Source organism: Silurus meridionalis, chromosome 27 (genome assembly GCF_014805685.1).
Source record: "Silurus meridionalis isolate SWU-2019-XX chromosome 27, ASM1480568v1, whole genome shotgun sequence".
Lineage (NCBI taxonomy): Eukaryota > Metazoa > Chordata > Actinopteri > Siluriformes > Siluridae > Silurus > Silurus meridionalis.
The window spans coordinates 19,063,405-19,078,480 of NC_060910.1; the positions used below are offsets into that span (position 1 = coordinate 19,063,405).

A 15,076-nucleotide genomic window follows, 5' to 3' on the forward strand; every position below is an offset into this window, starting at 1 on the left:
AAGGAGGAGTGTGAGGGAGGGGTGTAGGGGAGGGGCCTGTAGGAGGGGTGAGAGGGAGGGGTGTAGGGAAGGGGCCTGTAGGAGGGGTGTAGAGGAGATGTGATGAAGATGAGGATATGGCTCCTCCCACAGCTGTCCTACAGATTATAAGCAGTCTGGCAGAAACAGTGCTGTGGTGGAAACCCCCAGTAGATGGAATTGCCCCATTTCAGAACTTTATCTGGGATGGAGAACTGACAAGAGTCCTTGACAAAAGTCCTGAACCTGCTCCTGGAGCTGAAACTTTTTTTCTCATACCTTCAGGACCATAGCCATGAGACCACACACATCACAAAACCTGCTTCAGACACTGTGGTCTGATTCAGCATGACCTGGATGTCCTCCAGGATCCTGGACACTGAGGTGTGAAGAACAGAGTGTAAATGGAAAAGCTATATGTTGAAAACACACTGCATTCCATTTACTCATCTGCCCTCAGGTCTGGGGAGCAGAAACCCCTGGGGTAAATAGTGAGTATTAGTGCTGAAGAAGTGCTGTGTTTACCCTCCTGTCTAACGTCCAGCTGCATGTCTGCTCACCACCCGGTGGCCTACAGAGCAGTGATGTGTTCAGTGTGACAGAGGCCTATGTTACGCTCTACACTACTGAATGAAGTGAAGATCTGATCTTTCATAGCAGCTTGGGAAAGTGTGGACTGTAGCAGTCAGACTCTCCTACAGGAGCACCAGGAGCTGAGTTTCATTTAGTATGTTGAACAGAGTAAAACAGCTGGATCATCTTTCCATCTCCATCATGAAAGCTGTTCCAGAAACCTTCTACACCAAGAAATCTCCTGTGGGTGTGTGAAAGCCACAAACAAACATCTGCTGGAAAAATGTAAGGACCAATTTGAGTGCTTTGGGGGAATTGATGCAGTGCTGTGAATGTTCCAGAAGAAGATGAAATGCAGTCTCACAGAGCAGGTCATGCTTTAGCCTCACCAGTGTATCATGGAGATACAGCAGCTGTGTGCAGATCACTGGTGGAATCACGGGAGGGTGGTGGAGCAGATGTGAGGAGCTGCTGATGATACAGGAGATCTGTAAAGCAGTGAGGGGTTCTGATAACTGCAGGAGTCTTCTCTCTCTCTCTCTCTCTCTCTCTCTCTCTCTCAGAAACACAATTCCAGGCAGACTAATGTCTAATGTGTGTGTGTGTGTGTGTGTGTGTGTGTGTGTGTGTGGTAGGTTCAGAGCTCTCTGTACCTCAGATTGTGTCTGTAGAGAAGGACCTGAAGTCTCAGACGTTGATGATGTCATGGCGGAGTGAAGCCTCACAGTTTGATGTGGAGATCTATCACACTGAACTCATGGAGCTCGTCCTCAACGTAAGATCTTCTGATTAGCAGCAAGTTCCATGCCAGGTCAGCTTATCCAATCAGAGAGCAGAAATTCATTATATAGCCTTTATGGTGAAATGTGTGTGTGTAACAGGAGAGTGTGTGGGTGGAAGCGGATCCCAAGACGGGGAGATGTGATTGGTCGTGGCGCCCGGCCCTGCCGCTCAACTGCACCTCCCTCTCCGTACACGTCAGAGCTCGACACGTGGACTCTGTAAGCCAGTGGAGCCCCCTGCTGACCCTCCCCGGTACTCACACCTCATATCACTGCTGCTAATCCTAATAACACCGTAATAATAATTATAACAGGTGTAGCCGTGTCTCATTCTCACAAACCTGTCACTATATCATTCTTAGTTATTATCTAGTTTAGTCAGTGTATTGGTTAGTTAATGTAATTAGTTAGTCAGTGTATTGGTTAGTTAATGTAATTAGTTAATCAGTGTATTGGTTAGTTAATGTAATTAGTTAGTCAGTGTATTGGTTAGTTAGTGTAATTAGTTAGTCAGTGTATTGGTTAGTTCATGTAATTAGTTAGTCAGTGTATTGGTTAGTCAGTGTAATTAGTTAGTCAGTGTATTGGTTAGTCAATGTAATTAGTTAGTCAGTGTATTGGTTAGTTAATGTAATTAGTTAATCAGTGTATTGGTTAGTTAGTGTAATTAGTTAGTCAGTGTATTGGTTAGTTAGTGTAATTAGTTAGTCAGTGTATTGGTTAGTTAGTGTAAATAGTTAGTCAGTGTATTGGTTAGTTAGTGTAATTAGTTAGTCAGTGTATTGGTTAGTTCATGTAATTAGTTAGTCAGTGTATTGGTTAGTTCATGTAATTAGTTAGTCAGTGTATTGGTTAGTTCATGTAATTAGTTAGTCAGTGTATTGGTTAGTTAGTGTAATTAGTTAGTCAGTGTATTGGTTAGTTCATGTAATTAGTTAGTCAGTGTATTGGTTAGTTCATGTAATTAGTTAGTCAGTGTATTGGTTAGTTTATGTAATTAGTTAGTCAGTGTATTGGTTAGTTAGTGTAATTAGTTAGTCAGTGTATTGGTTAGTTAGTGTAATTAGTTAGTCAGTGTATTGGTTAGTTTGTGTAATTAGTTAGTCAGTGTATTGGTTAGTTTATGTAATTAGTTAGTCAGTGTATTGGTTAGTTAGTGTAATTAGTTAGTCAGTGTATTGGCTAGTTAGTGTAATTAGTTAGTCAGTGTATTGGTTAGTTAGTGTAATTAGTTAGTCAGTGTATTGGTTGGTTTGTGTAATTAGTTAGTCAGTGTATTGGTTAGTTCATGTAATTAGTTAGTCAGTGTATTGGTTAGTTAGTGTAATTAGTTAGTCAGTGTATTGGTTAGTTAGTGTAATTAGTTAGTCAGTGTATTGGTTAGTTAGTGTAATTAGTTAGTCAGTGTATTGGTTAGTTAGTGTAATTAGTTAGTCAGTGTATTGGTTGGTTAGTGTAATTAGTTAGTCAGTGTATTGGTTAGTTCATGTAATTAGTTAGTCAGTGTATTGGTTAGTTAGTGTAATTAGTTAGTCAGTGTATTGGCTAGTTAGTGTAATTAGTTAGTCGGTGTATTGGTTAGTTAATGTAATTAGTTAGTCAGTGTATTGGTTAGTTAGTGTAATTAGTTAGTCATTGTATTGGTTAGTGTAATTAGTTAGTGAGTGTATTAATTAGTTAGTGTAATTAGTTAGTCAGTGTATTGGTTTGTTAATGTAATTAGTTAGTCATTGTATTGGTTAGTTAGTGTAATTAGTTAGTCAGTGTATTGGTTAGTTAGTGTAATTAGTTAGTCAGTGTATTAATTAGTTAGTGTAATTAGTTAGTCAGTGTATTGGTTTGTTAATGTAATTAGTTAGTCAGTGTATTGGTTAGTTAGTGTAATTAGTTAGTCAGTGTATTAATTAGTTAGTGTAATTAGTTAGTCAGTGTATTGGTTTGTTAATGTAATTAGTTAGTCAGTGTATTGGTTAGTTAATGTAATTAGTTAGTCAGTGTATTGGTTAGTTAATGTAATTAGTTAGTCAGTGTATTGGTTAGTTAGTGTAATTAGTTAGTCAGTGTATTGGTTAGTGTAATTAGTTAGTCAGTGTATTGGTTTGTTAATGTAATTAGTTAGTCAGTGTATTGGTTAGTTAGTGTAATTAGTTAGTCAGTGTATTGGTTAGTTAGTGTAATTAGTTAGTCAGTGTATTGGTTAGTTAATGTAATTAGTTAGTCAGTGTGTTGGTTAGTTAGTGTAATTAGTTAGTCAGTGTATTGGTTAGTGTAGTTATTGATGTGGTGGTGAACATTCAGGTATGGACGTTCCGGACCAGCCCAAGGCTCAGCTGTACCCTCAGGACCCTGTGCTGGAGGTGGGTGGGAACGTGACGGTGTGCTGCATCACTTCGGAGGGCGAGACCTTCAGTAGTTTGGGATATGGGAGGCAGAACGTAGCTGCGGTCAGACTCAGCCGCAGAAGTTTCAGCACCACCATCACCAACCTGCAGAAGTCCTCCTACACCGGCACCAACGTTGTCTGTCGCTCTGACACCAACCTTCTGACCGGCACCGTGCTCTTCATCGGCTGTGAGTCTCACTCTCCACCTGTCTCAATGTCTGTCTCACTCGCTGTCTGTCTGTCTTACTCTCTGTCTCATTCACTCTCTGCCTCACTAACCACATTCACTGTCTGTCTCACTCACTGTCTGTCTGTCTCACTCTCTGTCTCATTCACTGTCTGTCTCACTCACTGTCTGTCTTACTCACTGTCTTTTTTACTCACATTCTGTCTCACTGCTTCACTTATTTTCTGTCTCACTGTCTGTCTGTCTCACTCACTGTCTGTCTTACTCACTGTTTAACTGTCTGTTTCACCTGTGTGTGTGTGTGTGTGTGTGTGTGTGTGTGTGTGTGTGTGTGTGTAGATCCCCCAGGTGATGAGGGTCTGCAGTGTGAGACGAGAGATCTACAGTCAGCTGAGTGTCGCTGGAGCAAAGGACGAGATACAGGCTTCCAGAAACTATGTTTACTCACCACATACACACTGAATAACAGGTATATACACACACACACACACACACACACACACACAATGAACAAGAGGTATACACACACATTGAACAACAGGTACACGCTGATATATTAAATGTAGTGTCTAATGAATTGTTTGTGTGTGTGTGTGTGTGTGTGTGTGTGTGTGTGTGTGTGTGTGTGTGTGAGATAGAAATTGTACAGTGGGCAGAAATGAAAGGAAGCAGTGTCGTTCTGAGCGCTGGGAGAAGAGCTGGACTCTGGTGGCCAGTAATCCCCTGGGAATGGTCCAGCTGTCTGACTCTGCCCCCATCGATCAGCGCAGTAACTAACACATACAATTATTAGCCAATCAAAACACAGGAGGCAGTCTGCTCTCCTGCAGTGTGTCTGATCTCACTGTCTGATCTCCTATAGTACGTCTGTTGGCTCCGGTAAATGTGATGTCTGATGCTGAAGCGTGGAAGGCTGGAGTTGGGTGGAACTGGACGGTGGAGGCGTATAAAACACTGCCCCTCCTATGTGAAGTGCAGCTGGAGAGTGGAGGTCATGTCCATACTGTGAGTCACTGTTTAACCAGCTGTACTACTAACCAGATTTATATATAACCCATAGATAACTAACCTAGCATTATCCACCTCACCTTTAATTACAACAGCATGACCCTTATCAGAGCTAACTACTCCAGTCTTAACCCAGTGTTTACTAATAAACCATTAACTAACCACTTGTGTGTATCCCAGAATGTACCAACCGGTAAAGATTTTTGCATGTAGATTATATTTGTGTGTGTGTGTGTGTGTGTGTGTGTGTGTGTGTGTCAAATCAAATCAATCAAATCAAATTTTATTTGTCACATACACATACATACAGGGTACGACATGCAGTGAAATGCTTTTAACGACGGTCCGGCATGAGGGAATAAAATGGAGAATAAAAATATAAATATAATAACAAAATTTAAAGAAAAATATAATAAGAAAAAGAAGGCAGATAAATAAAGATAAAGATATATAAATATATATGTATATATACACATACATATATATATATACATATATATATATATATATATATATATATATATATATATATATACATATATATATATATATATATATATATATATACACATACACAGAAAATGTACTAAGAAAATGTTTATGGCAGTGTGCAGTTAACCAGTAAACAACAGTAAACAAGTTAGGCATGGTTTTTGATTGTCCATGAGTGTCCGTGTGCAGTAAGGTGTGGTGTAAAGTGTCCTTGTGCGGAATGGTGTGGTATAAAAAAGAATATAAAAAAATATGAAATAAATATGAAAAAGAAAATATGAAATGTGAAATGTAAAATGTAAAGTGCACTGTGCTGTGCAAGTCCAGTGTATAATGTGCCGTAGCACGAAAAGTGTGATTGTGCAGGGGAAATAAAGGGTGATGATGGAGAGAGTGGGCCAGTTTTTAGATCCTGGGTGTTTCCTGGTTTAAACTCCGAATGGCCTGCGGGAAGAAGCTCCTCCTCATTCTCTCTGTGTTCGCCTTCAGGGAGCGGAAGCGTTTCCCCGAACGCAACAGAGAAAAAAGTCCATTGTTGGGATGGCTGAGGTCCTTCACAATTTTCCTGGCTCTGGTCCTGCACCGCGTGCTGTAGATGTCCTGCAGGTCAGGGAGCTCGGTGTGGATGGTACGTTCAGCTGCATGCACCACCCTCCGGAGGGCTCGCCTGTCCTGCATGGTGCTGTTCCCAAACCAGGAAGTGATGCTACCCGTCAGAACACTCTCAATGGTGCAAGTGTAAAAAGTATTAAGCACCTGAGAGGGTAGTTTAAAGTCCCTTAAGCATCTCAGATGGTACAGACGCTGCCGGGCCTTCTTCACCAGGGTGTTGATGTGACAGGACCAAGACAGGTCCTGTGTGATGTGAACACCCAGGTACCGGAAACTGTCCACTCTTTCCACTGGAGTCCCGCAGATGTTTAGCGGTTGGTATGACCGCTCCTGCTTCGTGCTGAAGTCCACGATCAACTCCTTAGTCTTGCTGACGTTCAGGAGAAGGTTGTTCTCCTGGCACCATCTCTCCAGGTTTTTAACCTCCTGTAGGTAGGCCATCTCGTCGTTGTTGGAGATCAGGCCCACCACAACGGTGTCGTCAGCAAACTTGATGATGGTTGTGGAGTTGGAAGTGGCCACACAGTCATATGTGTACAGTGAGTACAGCAGGGGGCTCAGAACACAACCCTGGGGAGCTCCAGTGCTGAGGGTGAGGGTGGATGAGGTGTGTTTTCCCACCCGTACAGCTTGTGGTCTGTCCGTCAGGAAGTTTGAGATCCATTGACACAGCGGCAGGCTGAGTCCCAGGACCTCCAACTTAGAGGTGAGTGTGGAGGGAATTATGGTGTTGAACGCTGAACTGTAGTCCACGAACAACATCTTTGTGTAATTCCCGTTTCTTTGGTCCAGGTGGCTGATTGTAGTGTGAAGAAGATGTGCAATTGCGTCCTCAGTCGAACGGTTCTGACGGTACGCAAACTGTAGTGGGTCCAGTGTGTCCGGTAGTGAGGCAGTGATGAAGTCTCTGACCGGTCTCTCAAAGCACTTCATCACTACTGAGGTCAGAGCTACAGGGCGGTAGTCATTGAGGCAGGCGGGCTGGGGTTTCTTCGGGACAGGGACAATAGTGGACTGTTTGAAGCATGAGGGGACAACAGACTGTTCCAGAGAGAGGTTGAATATCTCAGTGAACACTGGTGCTAGCTGGTCAGCGCAGGCTTTCAGAACCCGACCTGTGATTCCATCTGGTCCTGCTGCCTTCCTGGTATTCACTCTCTTGAATGCCCTCCTCACATCATGCTCCGAGATGGTGAATGTGTTTACCTCTCTGGCTCTCTCAGCGTGCATGCTGGTTGTGCCACTAGCGCCGCTAGCGTGGTTAGCTGCAGCCTCGAAACGAGCGTAAAAGGTGTTTAGCTTATCTGCCAGAGAAGCGTCCGCATTCACCATTCTGGAAGATGGTGTTTTATAGTCCGTTATTGTCCTTAGTCCCTGCCACAGGCTCCTGGAGCCACCTTGTTGGAACTGTGACTCTAGTTTCCTCCCGTAGCGCCGCTTTGCATCCTTCACCGCTCTGCGAACACTGTAAGACGCAGCCTTGTATTCATCCATGTCCCCGGTGGCGAGCCCCGTGTTGTAGGCAGCGGAGCGGGATCTCAGAGCGTCGCGGATGGTTTTATCCACCCACGGCTTCTGGTTGGGAAACGTTCTGATAGTGGTTTTTTGCACCGTATCATCCGTTAGTTTCCCGATGAATCCCACAACCGCTTCCGTAAACATGTTGGCGTCATCAGAGCTGCGCCAAACATGTCCCAGTCTGCGTCATCCAAAGCGTCCTGCAGAGCGGCCACCGATTGGTCAGTCCAGCGCGACCTCCCTCTGAACCGAGCTTCCTGTTTCAGCCTTTGTTTGTAAACAGGCATGAGGAAGATGGCAGCATGGTCCGATTTCCCAAACGGTGGACGTGATTGTGCCTTGTAGCTGTTCTTAAATGTTGTGTAGCAGTGGTCCAGTGTTCTTTCGCCCCTGGTGGGAAGGTGATGTGCTGATAAAAGTTCGAGTGCGCGCTTGAGGTTGGCACTGTTGAAATCTCCGACCACAATGAGCGCAGCGTCGATGCTGTGTTTGATGTTGCGTTAGTGACTCATGTAAGTCCCATACTGCAGTGTCCGTGTCCGCTTGAGGTGGAATATAAACGGCACTGACTATGACCGAGCTGAATTCCCGAGGTAGATAGAAGGGCCGACATTTGATGGTCAGTAGTTCCAGGTTTGGTGTGCAGGAGCGTGAAAGAGGAACAATGCTCGCGCTGTCGCACCAGTGTTTGTTCACCATCAGACACACTCCACCTCCTCTTGACTTCCCGACTCCAGTGTTCTGTCCATGCGGTAAACCGAGAAAACTCGGCCGGCTGGATGGCGTGGTCCGGTACCGCTGGGTTCAGCCATGTCTCGGTGAAGCAGAGAAGGTTGCAGTCCCGAATGTCTCCCTGGAACTTGACCCTTGCCCTGAGGTCGTCGAGCTTGTTCTCCAGTGACTGGACGTTGGCTAACAGGATACTAGGTAAGGGAGCGCGGTGTGCGCGTGCCTCAGCCTGTTCCTGACGCCAGCTCGTTTCCCTCGCGGGCGCCCGGTGCAGTCGCGTCCTTTGTTCTCCTCAGGATCTCTCGGCCAGCATGGGTCCGGGTTTAAAAGCGGCGAAAGGTGAGTGCATTGTACACCAATAGATATAAGAGTGTCTCTGTCATATCTAATAGTGTCCATCTTGTGTAGATGGAAATAAAACTAGTTAAATAAAAGTATAAAATAAACAAAAAAAAGAAAAACCGAAGCCGGAGCAGTCGTGACGGCAGCCGACCTCACCGGCGCCATCTTGATCGTGTGTGTGTGTGTGTGTGTGTGTGTGTGTGTGTGTGTTACCACAGCGTAACTACACCGGAGTGGGCCTGTCCTCTGTGGTGTTGGAGAGGTTAAGGCCAGACACTGAGTACTCGTTTTCTATTCGCTGTGCATCGCTACACTATTTCTGGCGTTGGGGAGACTGGAGCGCCCCCTACAGCCTGCACACACACATGGATAGTGAGTTACTTTATTATTGTTCATCATGCAGTCGCCCTGACACATCTATTCAGCCCCATGTTCCTACATCTCCATATCTCTTTAAGGGAATTTCCATAATTATATGTAATATCTGTGTGTGTGTTTCAGGACCTGAAGCTCCAGATATATGGGTGTGGAGGACCAGTGAAAACACAGCTCAAGTGATGTGGAAGGTATATATACACACACACACACGCACACGCACACGCACATATATCCGTATTATGAAAATGTGTGTGTTGAATAATTTTCTTCTCTCTGTCTCTCTCTCAGTCTTTCTCTCCCTGGGACAGTCATGGAGCTCTGACAGCATATGAAGTATCTAAGAGAGACGGAGAGAAAGACAGCTGGACGACTGTGTCTTTGTCCCCGAGTGTGTCCAGCACTCCCATTAGTCTGAGCAACAGCAGTGATGTCACGGTCACCGTAGCAGCGCGGAACTCGGTCGGTCTCTCTCAGCGCAGCACCCTCACTGTCCCACAGTACACTGCAGGTGTGGAACTGTTTACTCACTCAAACCCAACACACTCAGACTCAACCACTGTCTACTCACACTCAACCCCAATATTCTCACACTCAACCCCAATACACACACACTCAACCCCATTACTCTCACACTCAACCCCAATACACCCACACTCAACCCCAATACACCCACACTCAACCCCAATACACCCACACTCAACCCCAACACACTCAACCCCAATACTCTCACACTCAACCCCAACACACTCAACCCCAATACTCTCACACTCAACCCCATTACTCTCACACTCAACCCCAATACACTCACTCAACCCCAATACACTCAACCCCAATACTCACACTCAACCCCATTACTCTCACACCAACCCCAATACTCACACTCAACCCCAATACTCTCACACTCAACCCCAATACACCCACACTCAACCCCAATACACTCAACCCCAATACTCTCACACTCAACCCCAATACACACTCAACCCCAATACACTCACACTCAACCCCAATACACTCACACTCAACCCCAATACACTCACACTCAACCCCAATACCTCACACTCAACCCCAATACACTCAACCCCAATACACTCACACTCAACCCCAATACTCAACCCCAATACACACTCAACCCCAATACACTCACACTCAACCCCAATACTCAACCCCAATACACCCACACTCAACCCCAATACTCACACTCAACCCCAATACTCACTCAACCCCAATACTCACTCAACCCCAATACCTCACACTCAACCCCAATACACTCAACCCCAATACACTCACACTCAACCCCAATACACTCAACCCCAATACTCAACCCCAATACTCTCAACCCCAATACTCTCACACTCAACCCCAATACTCACACTCAACCCCAATACACTCAACCCCAATACCTCACACTCAACCCCAATACTCTCACACTCAACCCCAATACACTCAACCCCAATACACACACTCAACCCCAATACACTCACACTCAACCCCAATACACTCACACTCAACCCCAATACACTCAACCCCAATACTCAACCCCAATACTCTCACACTCAACCCCAATACTCACACTCAACCCCAATACACTCAACCCCAATACTCTCACACTCAACCCCAATACACTCACACTCAACCCCAATACACTCACACTCAACCCCAATACTCTCACTCAACCCCAATACACTCAACCCCAATACTCACACTCAACCCCAATACTCTCACACTCAACCCCAATACACACACTCAACCCCAATACACACACACACTCAACCCCAATACACACACACACTCAACCCCAATACACTCAACCCCAATACTCTCACACTCAACCCCAATACACTCAACCCCAATACACACACTCAACCCCAATACTCACACTCAACCCCAATACACTCAACCCCAATACACTCAACCCCAATACACTCAACTAATACACTCACACTCAACCCCAATACTCTCACACTCAACCCCAATACATCAACCAATAATACAGCTGTGTGTGTGTGTTTGTGTGTGTGTGTGTGTGTGTATATGAACACTACTGTGACTTTTATTAAGGTTACTAATTTTGTTTTGTAATAATAAGAGACATGTGTCTGTGTGTGTGTGTATATGAACACTACTGTGACTTTTATTAAGGTTACTAATTTTGTTTTGTAATAATAAGAGACATGTGTCTGTGTGTGTGTGTTTGTGTGTGTGTGTGTGTGTGTGTACTGAGCTCTGTATAACATACCGTGTATTAAATAAATAAAAATATAAACCAATAATACAGCTGTGTGTGTGTGTGTGTTTGTGTGTGTGTGTGTGTTTGTGTGTGTGTGTGTGTGTGTGTGTGTGTGTGTGTGTGGATGATAGAATATGGGGAGTAGGGAATATGGGGAGTAGGGAATATGGATGATAGGAATATGTGGAGTAGAATATGGATGATAGGAATATGGGGAGTAGAGAATATGGATGATAGGAATATTGGGAGTAGGAATATGGATGATAGGAATATTGGGAGTAGGGAATATGGGAGTAGGAATATGGATGATAGAATATGGGGAGTAGAGAATATGGATGATAGGGAATATGGATGATAGGAATATGTGGAGTAGAGAATATGGATGATAGGAATATGGATGATAGGGAATATGGATGATAGGAATATTGGGAGTAGGGAATATGGATGATAGGAATATGGATGATAGGAATATGTGTGTGTGTGTTTCAGGACCTGAAGCTCCAGATATATGGGTGTGGAGGACCAGTGAAAACACAGCTCAAGTGATGTGGAAGGTATATATACACACACACACACGCACACGCACACGCACATATATCCGTATTATGAAAATGTGTGTGTTGAATAATTTTCTTCTCTGTCTCTCTCTCAGTCTTTCTCTCCCTGGGACAGTCATGGAGCTCTGACAGCATATGAAGTATCTAAGAGAGACGGAGAGAAAGACAGCTGGACGACTGTGTCTTTGTCCCCGAGTGTGTCCAGCACTCCCATTAGTCTGAGCAACAGCAGTGATGTCACGGTCACCGTAGCAGCGCGGAACTCGGTCGGTCTCTCAGCGCAGCACCCTCACTGTCCCACAGTACACTGCAGGTGTGGAACTGTTTACTCACTCAAACCCAACACACTCAGACTCAACCACTGTCTACTCACACTCAACCCCAATATTCTCACACTCAACCCCAATACACACACACTCAACCCCATTACTCTCACACTCAACCCCAATACACCCACACTCAACCCCAATACACCCACACTCAACCCCAATACACCCACACTCAACCCCAACACACTCAACCCCAATAATCTCACACTCAACCCCAATACACTCAACCCCAATACACTCACACTCAACCCCAACACACTCACACTCAACCCCAATACACTCACCTCAACCCCAATACACTCTTACTCAACCCCAATACTCACTCAACCCCAACACACTCACACTCAACCCCAATACTCTCAACCCCAATACTCACACTCAACCCCAATACTCTCACACTCAACCCCAATACACACACACTCAACCCCATTACTCTCACACTCAACCCCAATACACCCACACTCAACCCCAATACACCCACACTCAACCCCAATACACCCACACTCAACCCCAACACACTCAACCCCAATACTCTCACACTCAACCCCAATACACTCAACCCCAATACTCTCACACTCAACCCCATTACTCTCACACTCAACCCCAATACACCCACACTCAACCCCAATACACTCAACCCCAATACTCTCACTCAACCCCATTACTCTCACACTCAACCCCAATACTCTCACACTCAACCCCAATACTCTCACACTCAACCCCAATACACCCACACTCAACCCCAATACACTCAACCCCAATACTCTCACACTCAACCCCAATACACTCAACCCCAATACACTCACACTCAACCCCAATACACTCACACTCAACCCCAATACACTCACACTCAACCCCAATACACTCACACTCAACCCCAATACACTCAACCCCAATACTCTCACACTCAACCCCAATACACTCAACCCCAATACTCTCACACTCAACCCCAATACACTCAACCCCAATACTCACACTCAACCCCAATACACTCAACCCCAATACTCACACTCAACCCCAATACACTCAACCCCAATACACTCACACTCAACCCCAATACACTCACACTCAACCCCAATACACTCACACTCAACCCCAATACTCTCAACCCCAATACACTCACCTCAACCCCAATACACTCACACTCAAGAGGTGGAGTGTGTCTGATGGTGAACAAACACTGGTGCGACAGCGAGCATTGTTCCTCTTTCACGCTCCTGCACACCAAACCTGGAACTACTGACCATCAAATGTCGGCCCTTCTATCTACCTCGGGAATTCAGCTCGGTCATAGTCAGTGCCGTTTATATTCCACCTCAAGCGGACACGGACACTGCAGTATGGGACTTACATGAGTCACTAACGCAACATCAAACACAGCATCGGGACGCTGCGCTCATTGTGGTCGGAGATTTCAACAGTGCCAACCTCAAGCGCGCACTCCCGAACTTTTATCAGCACATCACCTTCCCCACCAGGCGAAAGAACACTGGACCACTGCTACACAACATTTAAGAACAGCTACAAGGCACAATCCGTCCACCGTTTGGGAAATCGGACCATGCTGCCATCTTCCTCATGCCTGTTTACAAACAAAGGCTGAAACAGGAAGCTCCGGTTCAGAGGGAGGTCACGCGCTGGACTGACCAATCGGTGGCCGCTCTGCAGGACGCTTTGGATGACGCAGACTGGGACACGTTTCGGCGCAGCTCTGATGACGTCAACATGTTTACGGAGGCGATTGTGGGATTCATCGGGAAACTAACGGATGATACGGTGCAAAAAAACACTATTAGAACGTTTCCCAACCAGAAGCCGTGGGTGGATAAAACCATCCGCGACGCTCTGAGATCCCGCTCCGCTGCCTACAACATGGGGCTCGCCACCGGGGACATGGAGGTACAAAGGCTGCGTCTTACAGTGTTCGCAGGCGGTGAAGGATGCAAAGCGGTGCTACGGGAGGAAACTAGAGTCACAGTTCCAACAAGGTGGCTCCAGGAGCCTGTGGCAGGGACTAAGGACAATAACGGACTATAAAACACCATCTTCCAGAATGGTGAATGCGGACGCTTCTCTGGCAGATAAGCTAAACACCTTTTACGCTCGTTTCGAGGCTGCAGCTAACCACGCGCGCTAGTGGCACAACCAGCATGCACGCTGAGAGAGCCAGAGAGGTAAACACATTCACCATCTCGGAGCATGATGTGAGGAGGGCATTCAAGAGTGAATACCAGGAAGGCAGCAGGACCAGATGGAATCACAGGTCGGGTTCTGAAAGCCTGCGCTGACCAGCTAGCACCGGTGTTCACTGAGATATTCAACCTCTCTGGAACAGTCTGTTGTCCCCTCATGCTTCAAACAGTCCACTATTGTCCCTGTCCCAAGAAACCCCAGCCCGCCTGCCTCAATGACTACCTGTAGCTCTGACCTCAGTAGTGATGAAGTGCTTTGAGATACTCTCACACTCAACCCCAATACACTCAACCCCAATACACTCAACCCCAATACACTCACACTCAACCCCAATACACTCACACTCAACCGCAATACTCTCAACCCCAATACTCAACCCCAATACTCTCAACCCCAATACTCTCAACCCCAATACTCTCACACTCAACCCCAATACACTCAACCCCAATACTCTCACACTCAACCCCAATACACTCAACCCCAATACTCTCACACTCAACCCCAATACTCTCACACTCAACCCCAATACACTCACACTCAACCCCAACACACTCACACTCAACCCCAACACACTCACACTCAACCCCAACACACTCAACCCCAATACACTCTTACTCAACCCCAATACACTCTTACTCAACCCCAATACTCTCACACTCAACCCCAATACTCTCACACTCAACCCCAATACTCACACTCAACCCCAATACTCACACTCAACCCCAATACTCACACTCAACCCCAATAC

At 45.7% G+C, this 15,076-nt stretch overlaps 1 protein-coding gene across 1 annotated transcript in view; it reads left to right on the top strand.

The window, feature by feature from the left end:
* Positions 1 to 15,076, top strand: part of lifra (LIF receptor subunit alpha a) — a 31,178-nt gene that overhangs the window by 5,597 nt on the left and 10,505 nt on the right. The window contains 9 exon segments of the mRNA XM_046842374.1: positions 1,227 to 1,366; positions 1,473 to 1,626; positions 3,672 to 3,944; positions 4,283 to 4,412; positions 4,582 to 4,712; positions 4,806 to 4,948; positions 8,863 to 9,016; positions 9,146 to 9,210; positions 9,311 to 9,530. Coding sequence (XP_046698330.1) covers positions 1,227 to 1,366; positions 1,473 to 1,626; positions 3,672 to 3,944; positions 4,283 to 4,412; positions 4,582 to 4,712; positions 4,806 to 4,948; positions 8,863 to 9,016; positions 9,146 to 9,210; positions 9,311 to 9,530 — 1,410 coding nt within the window.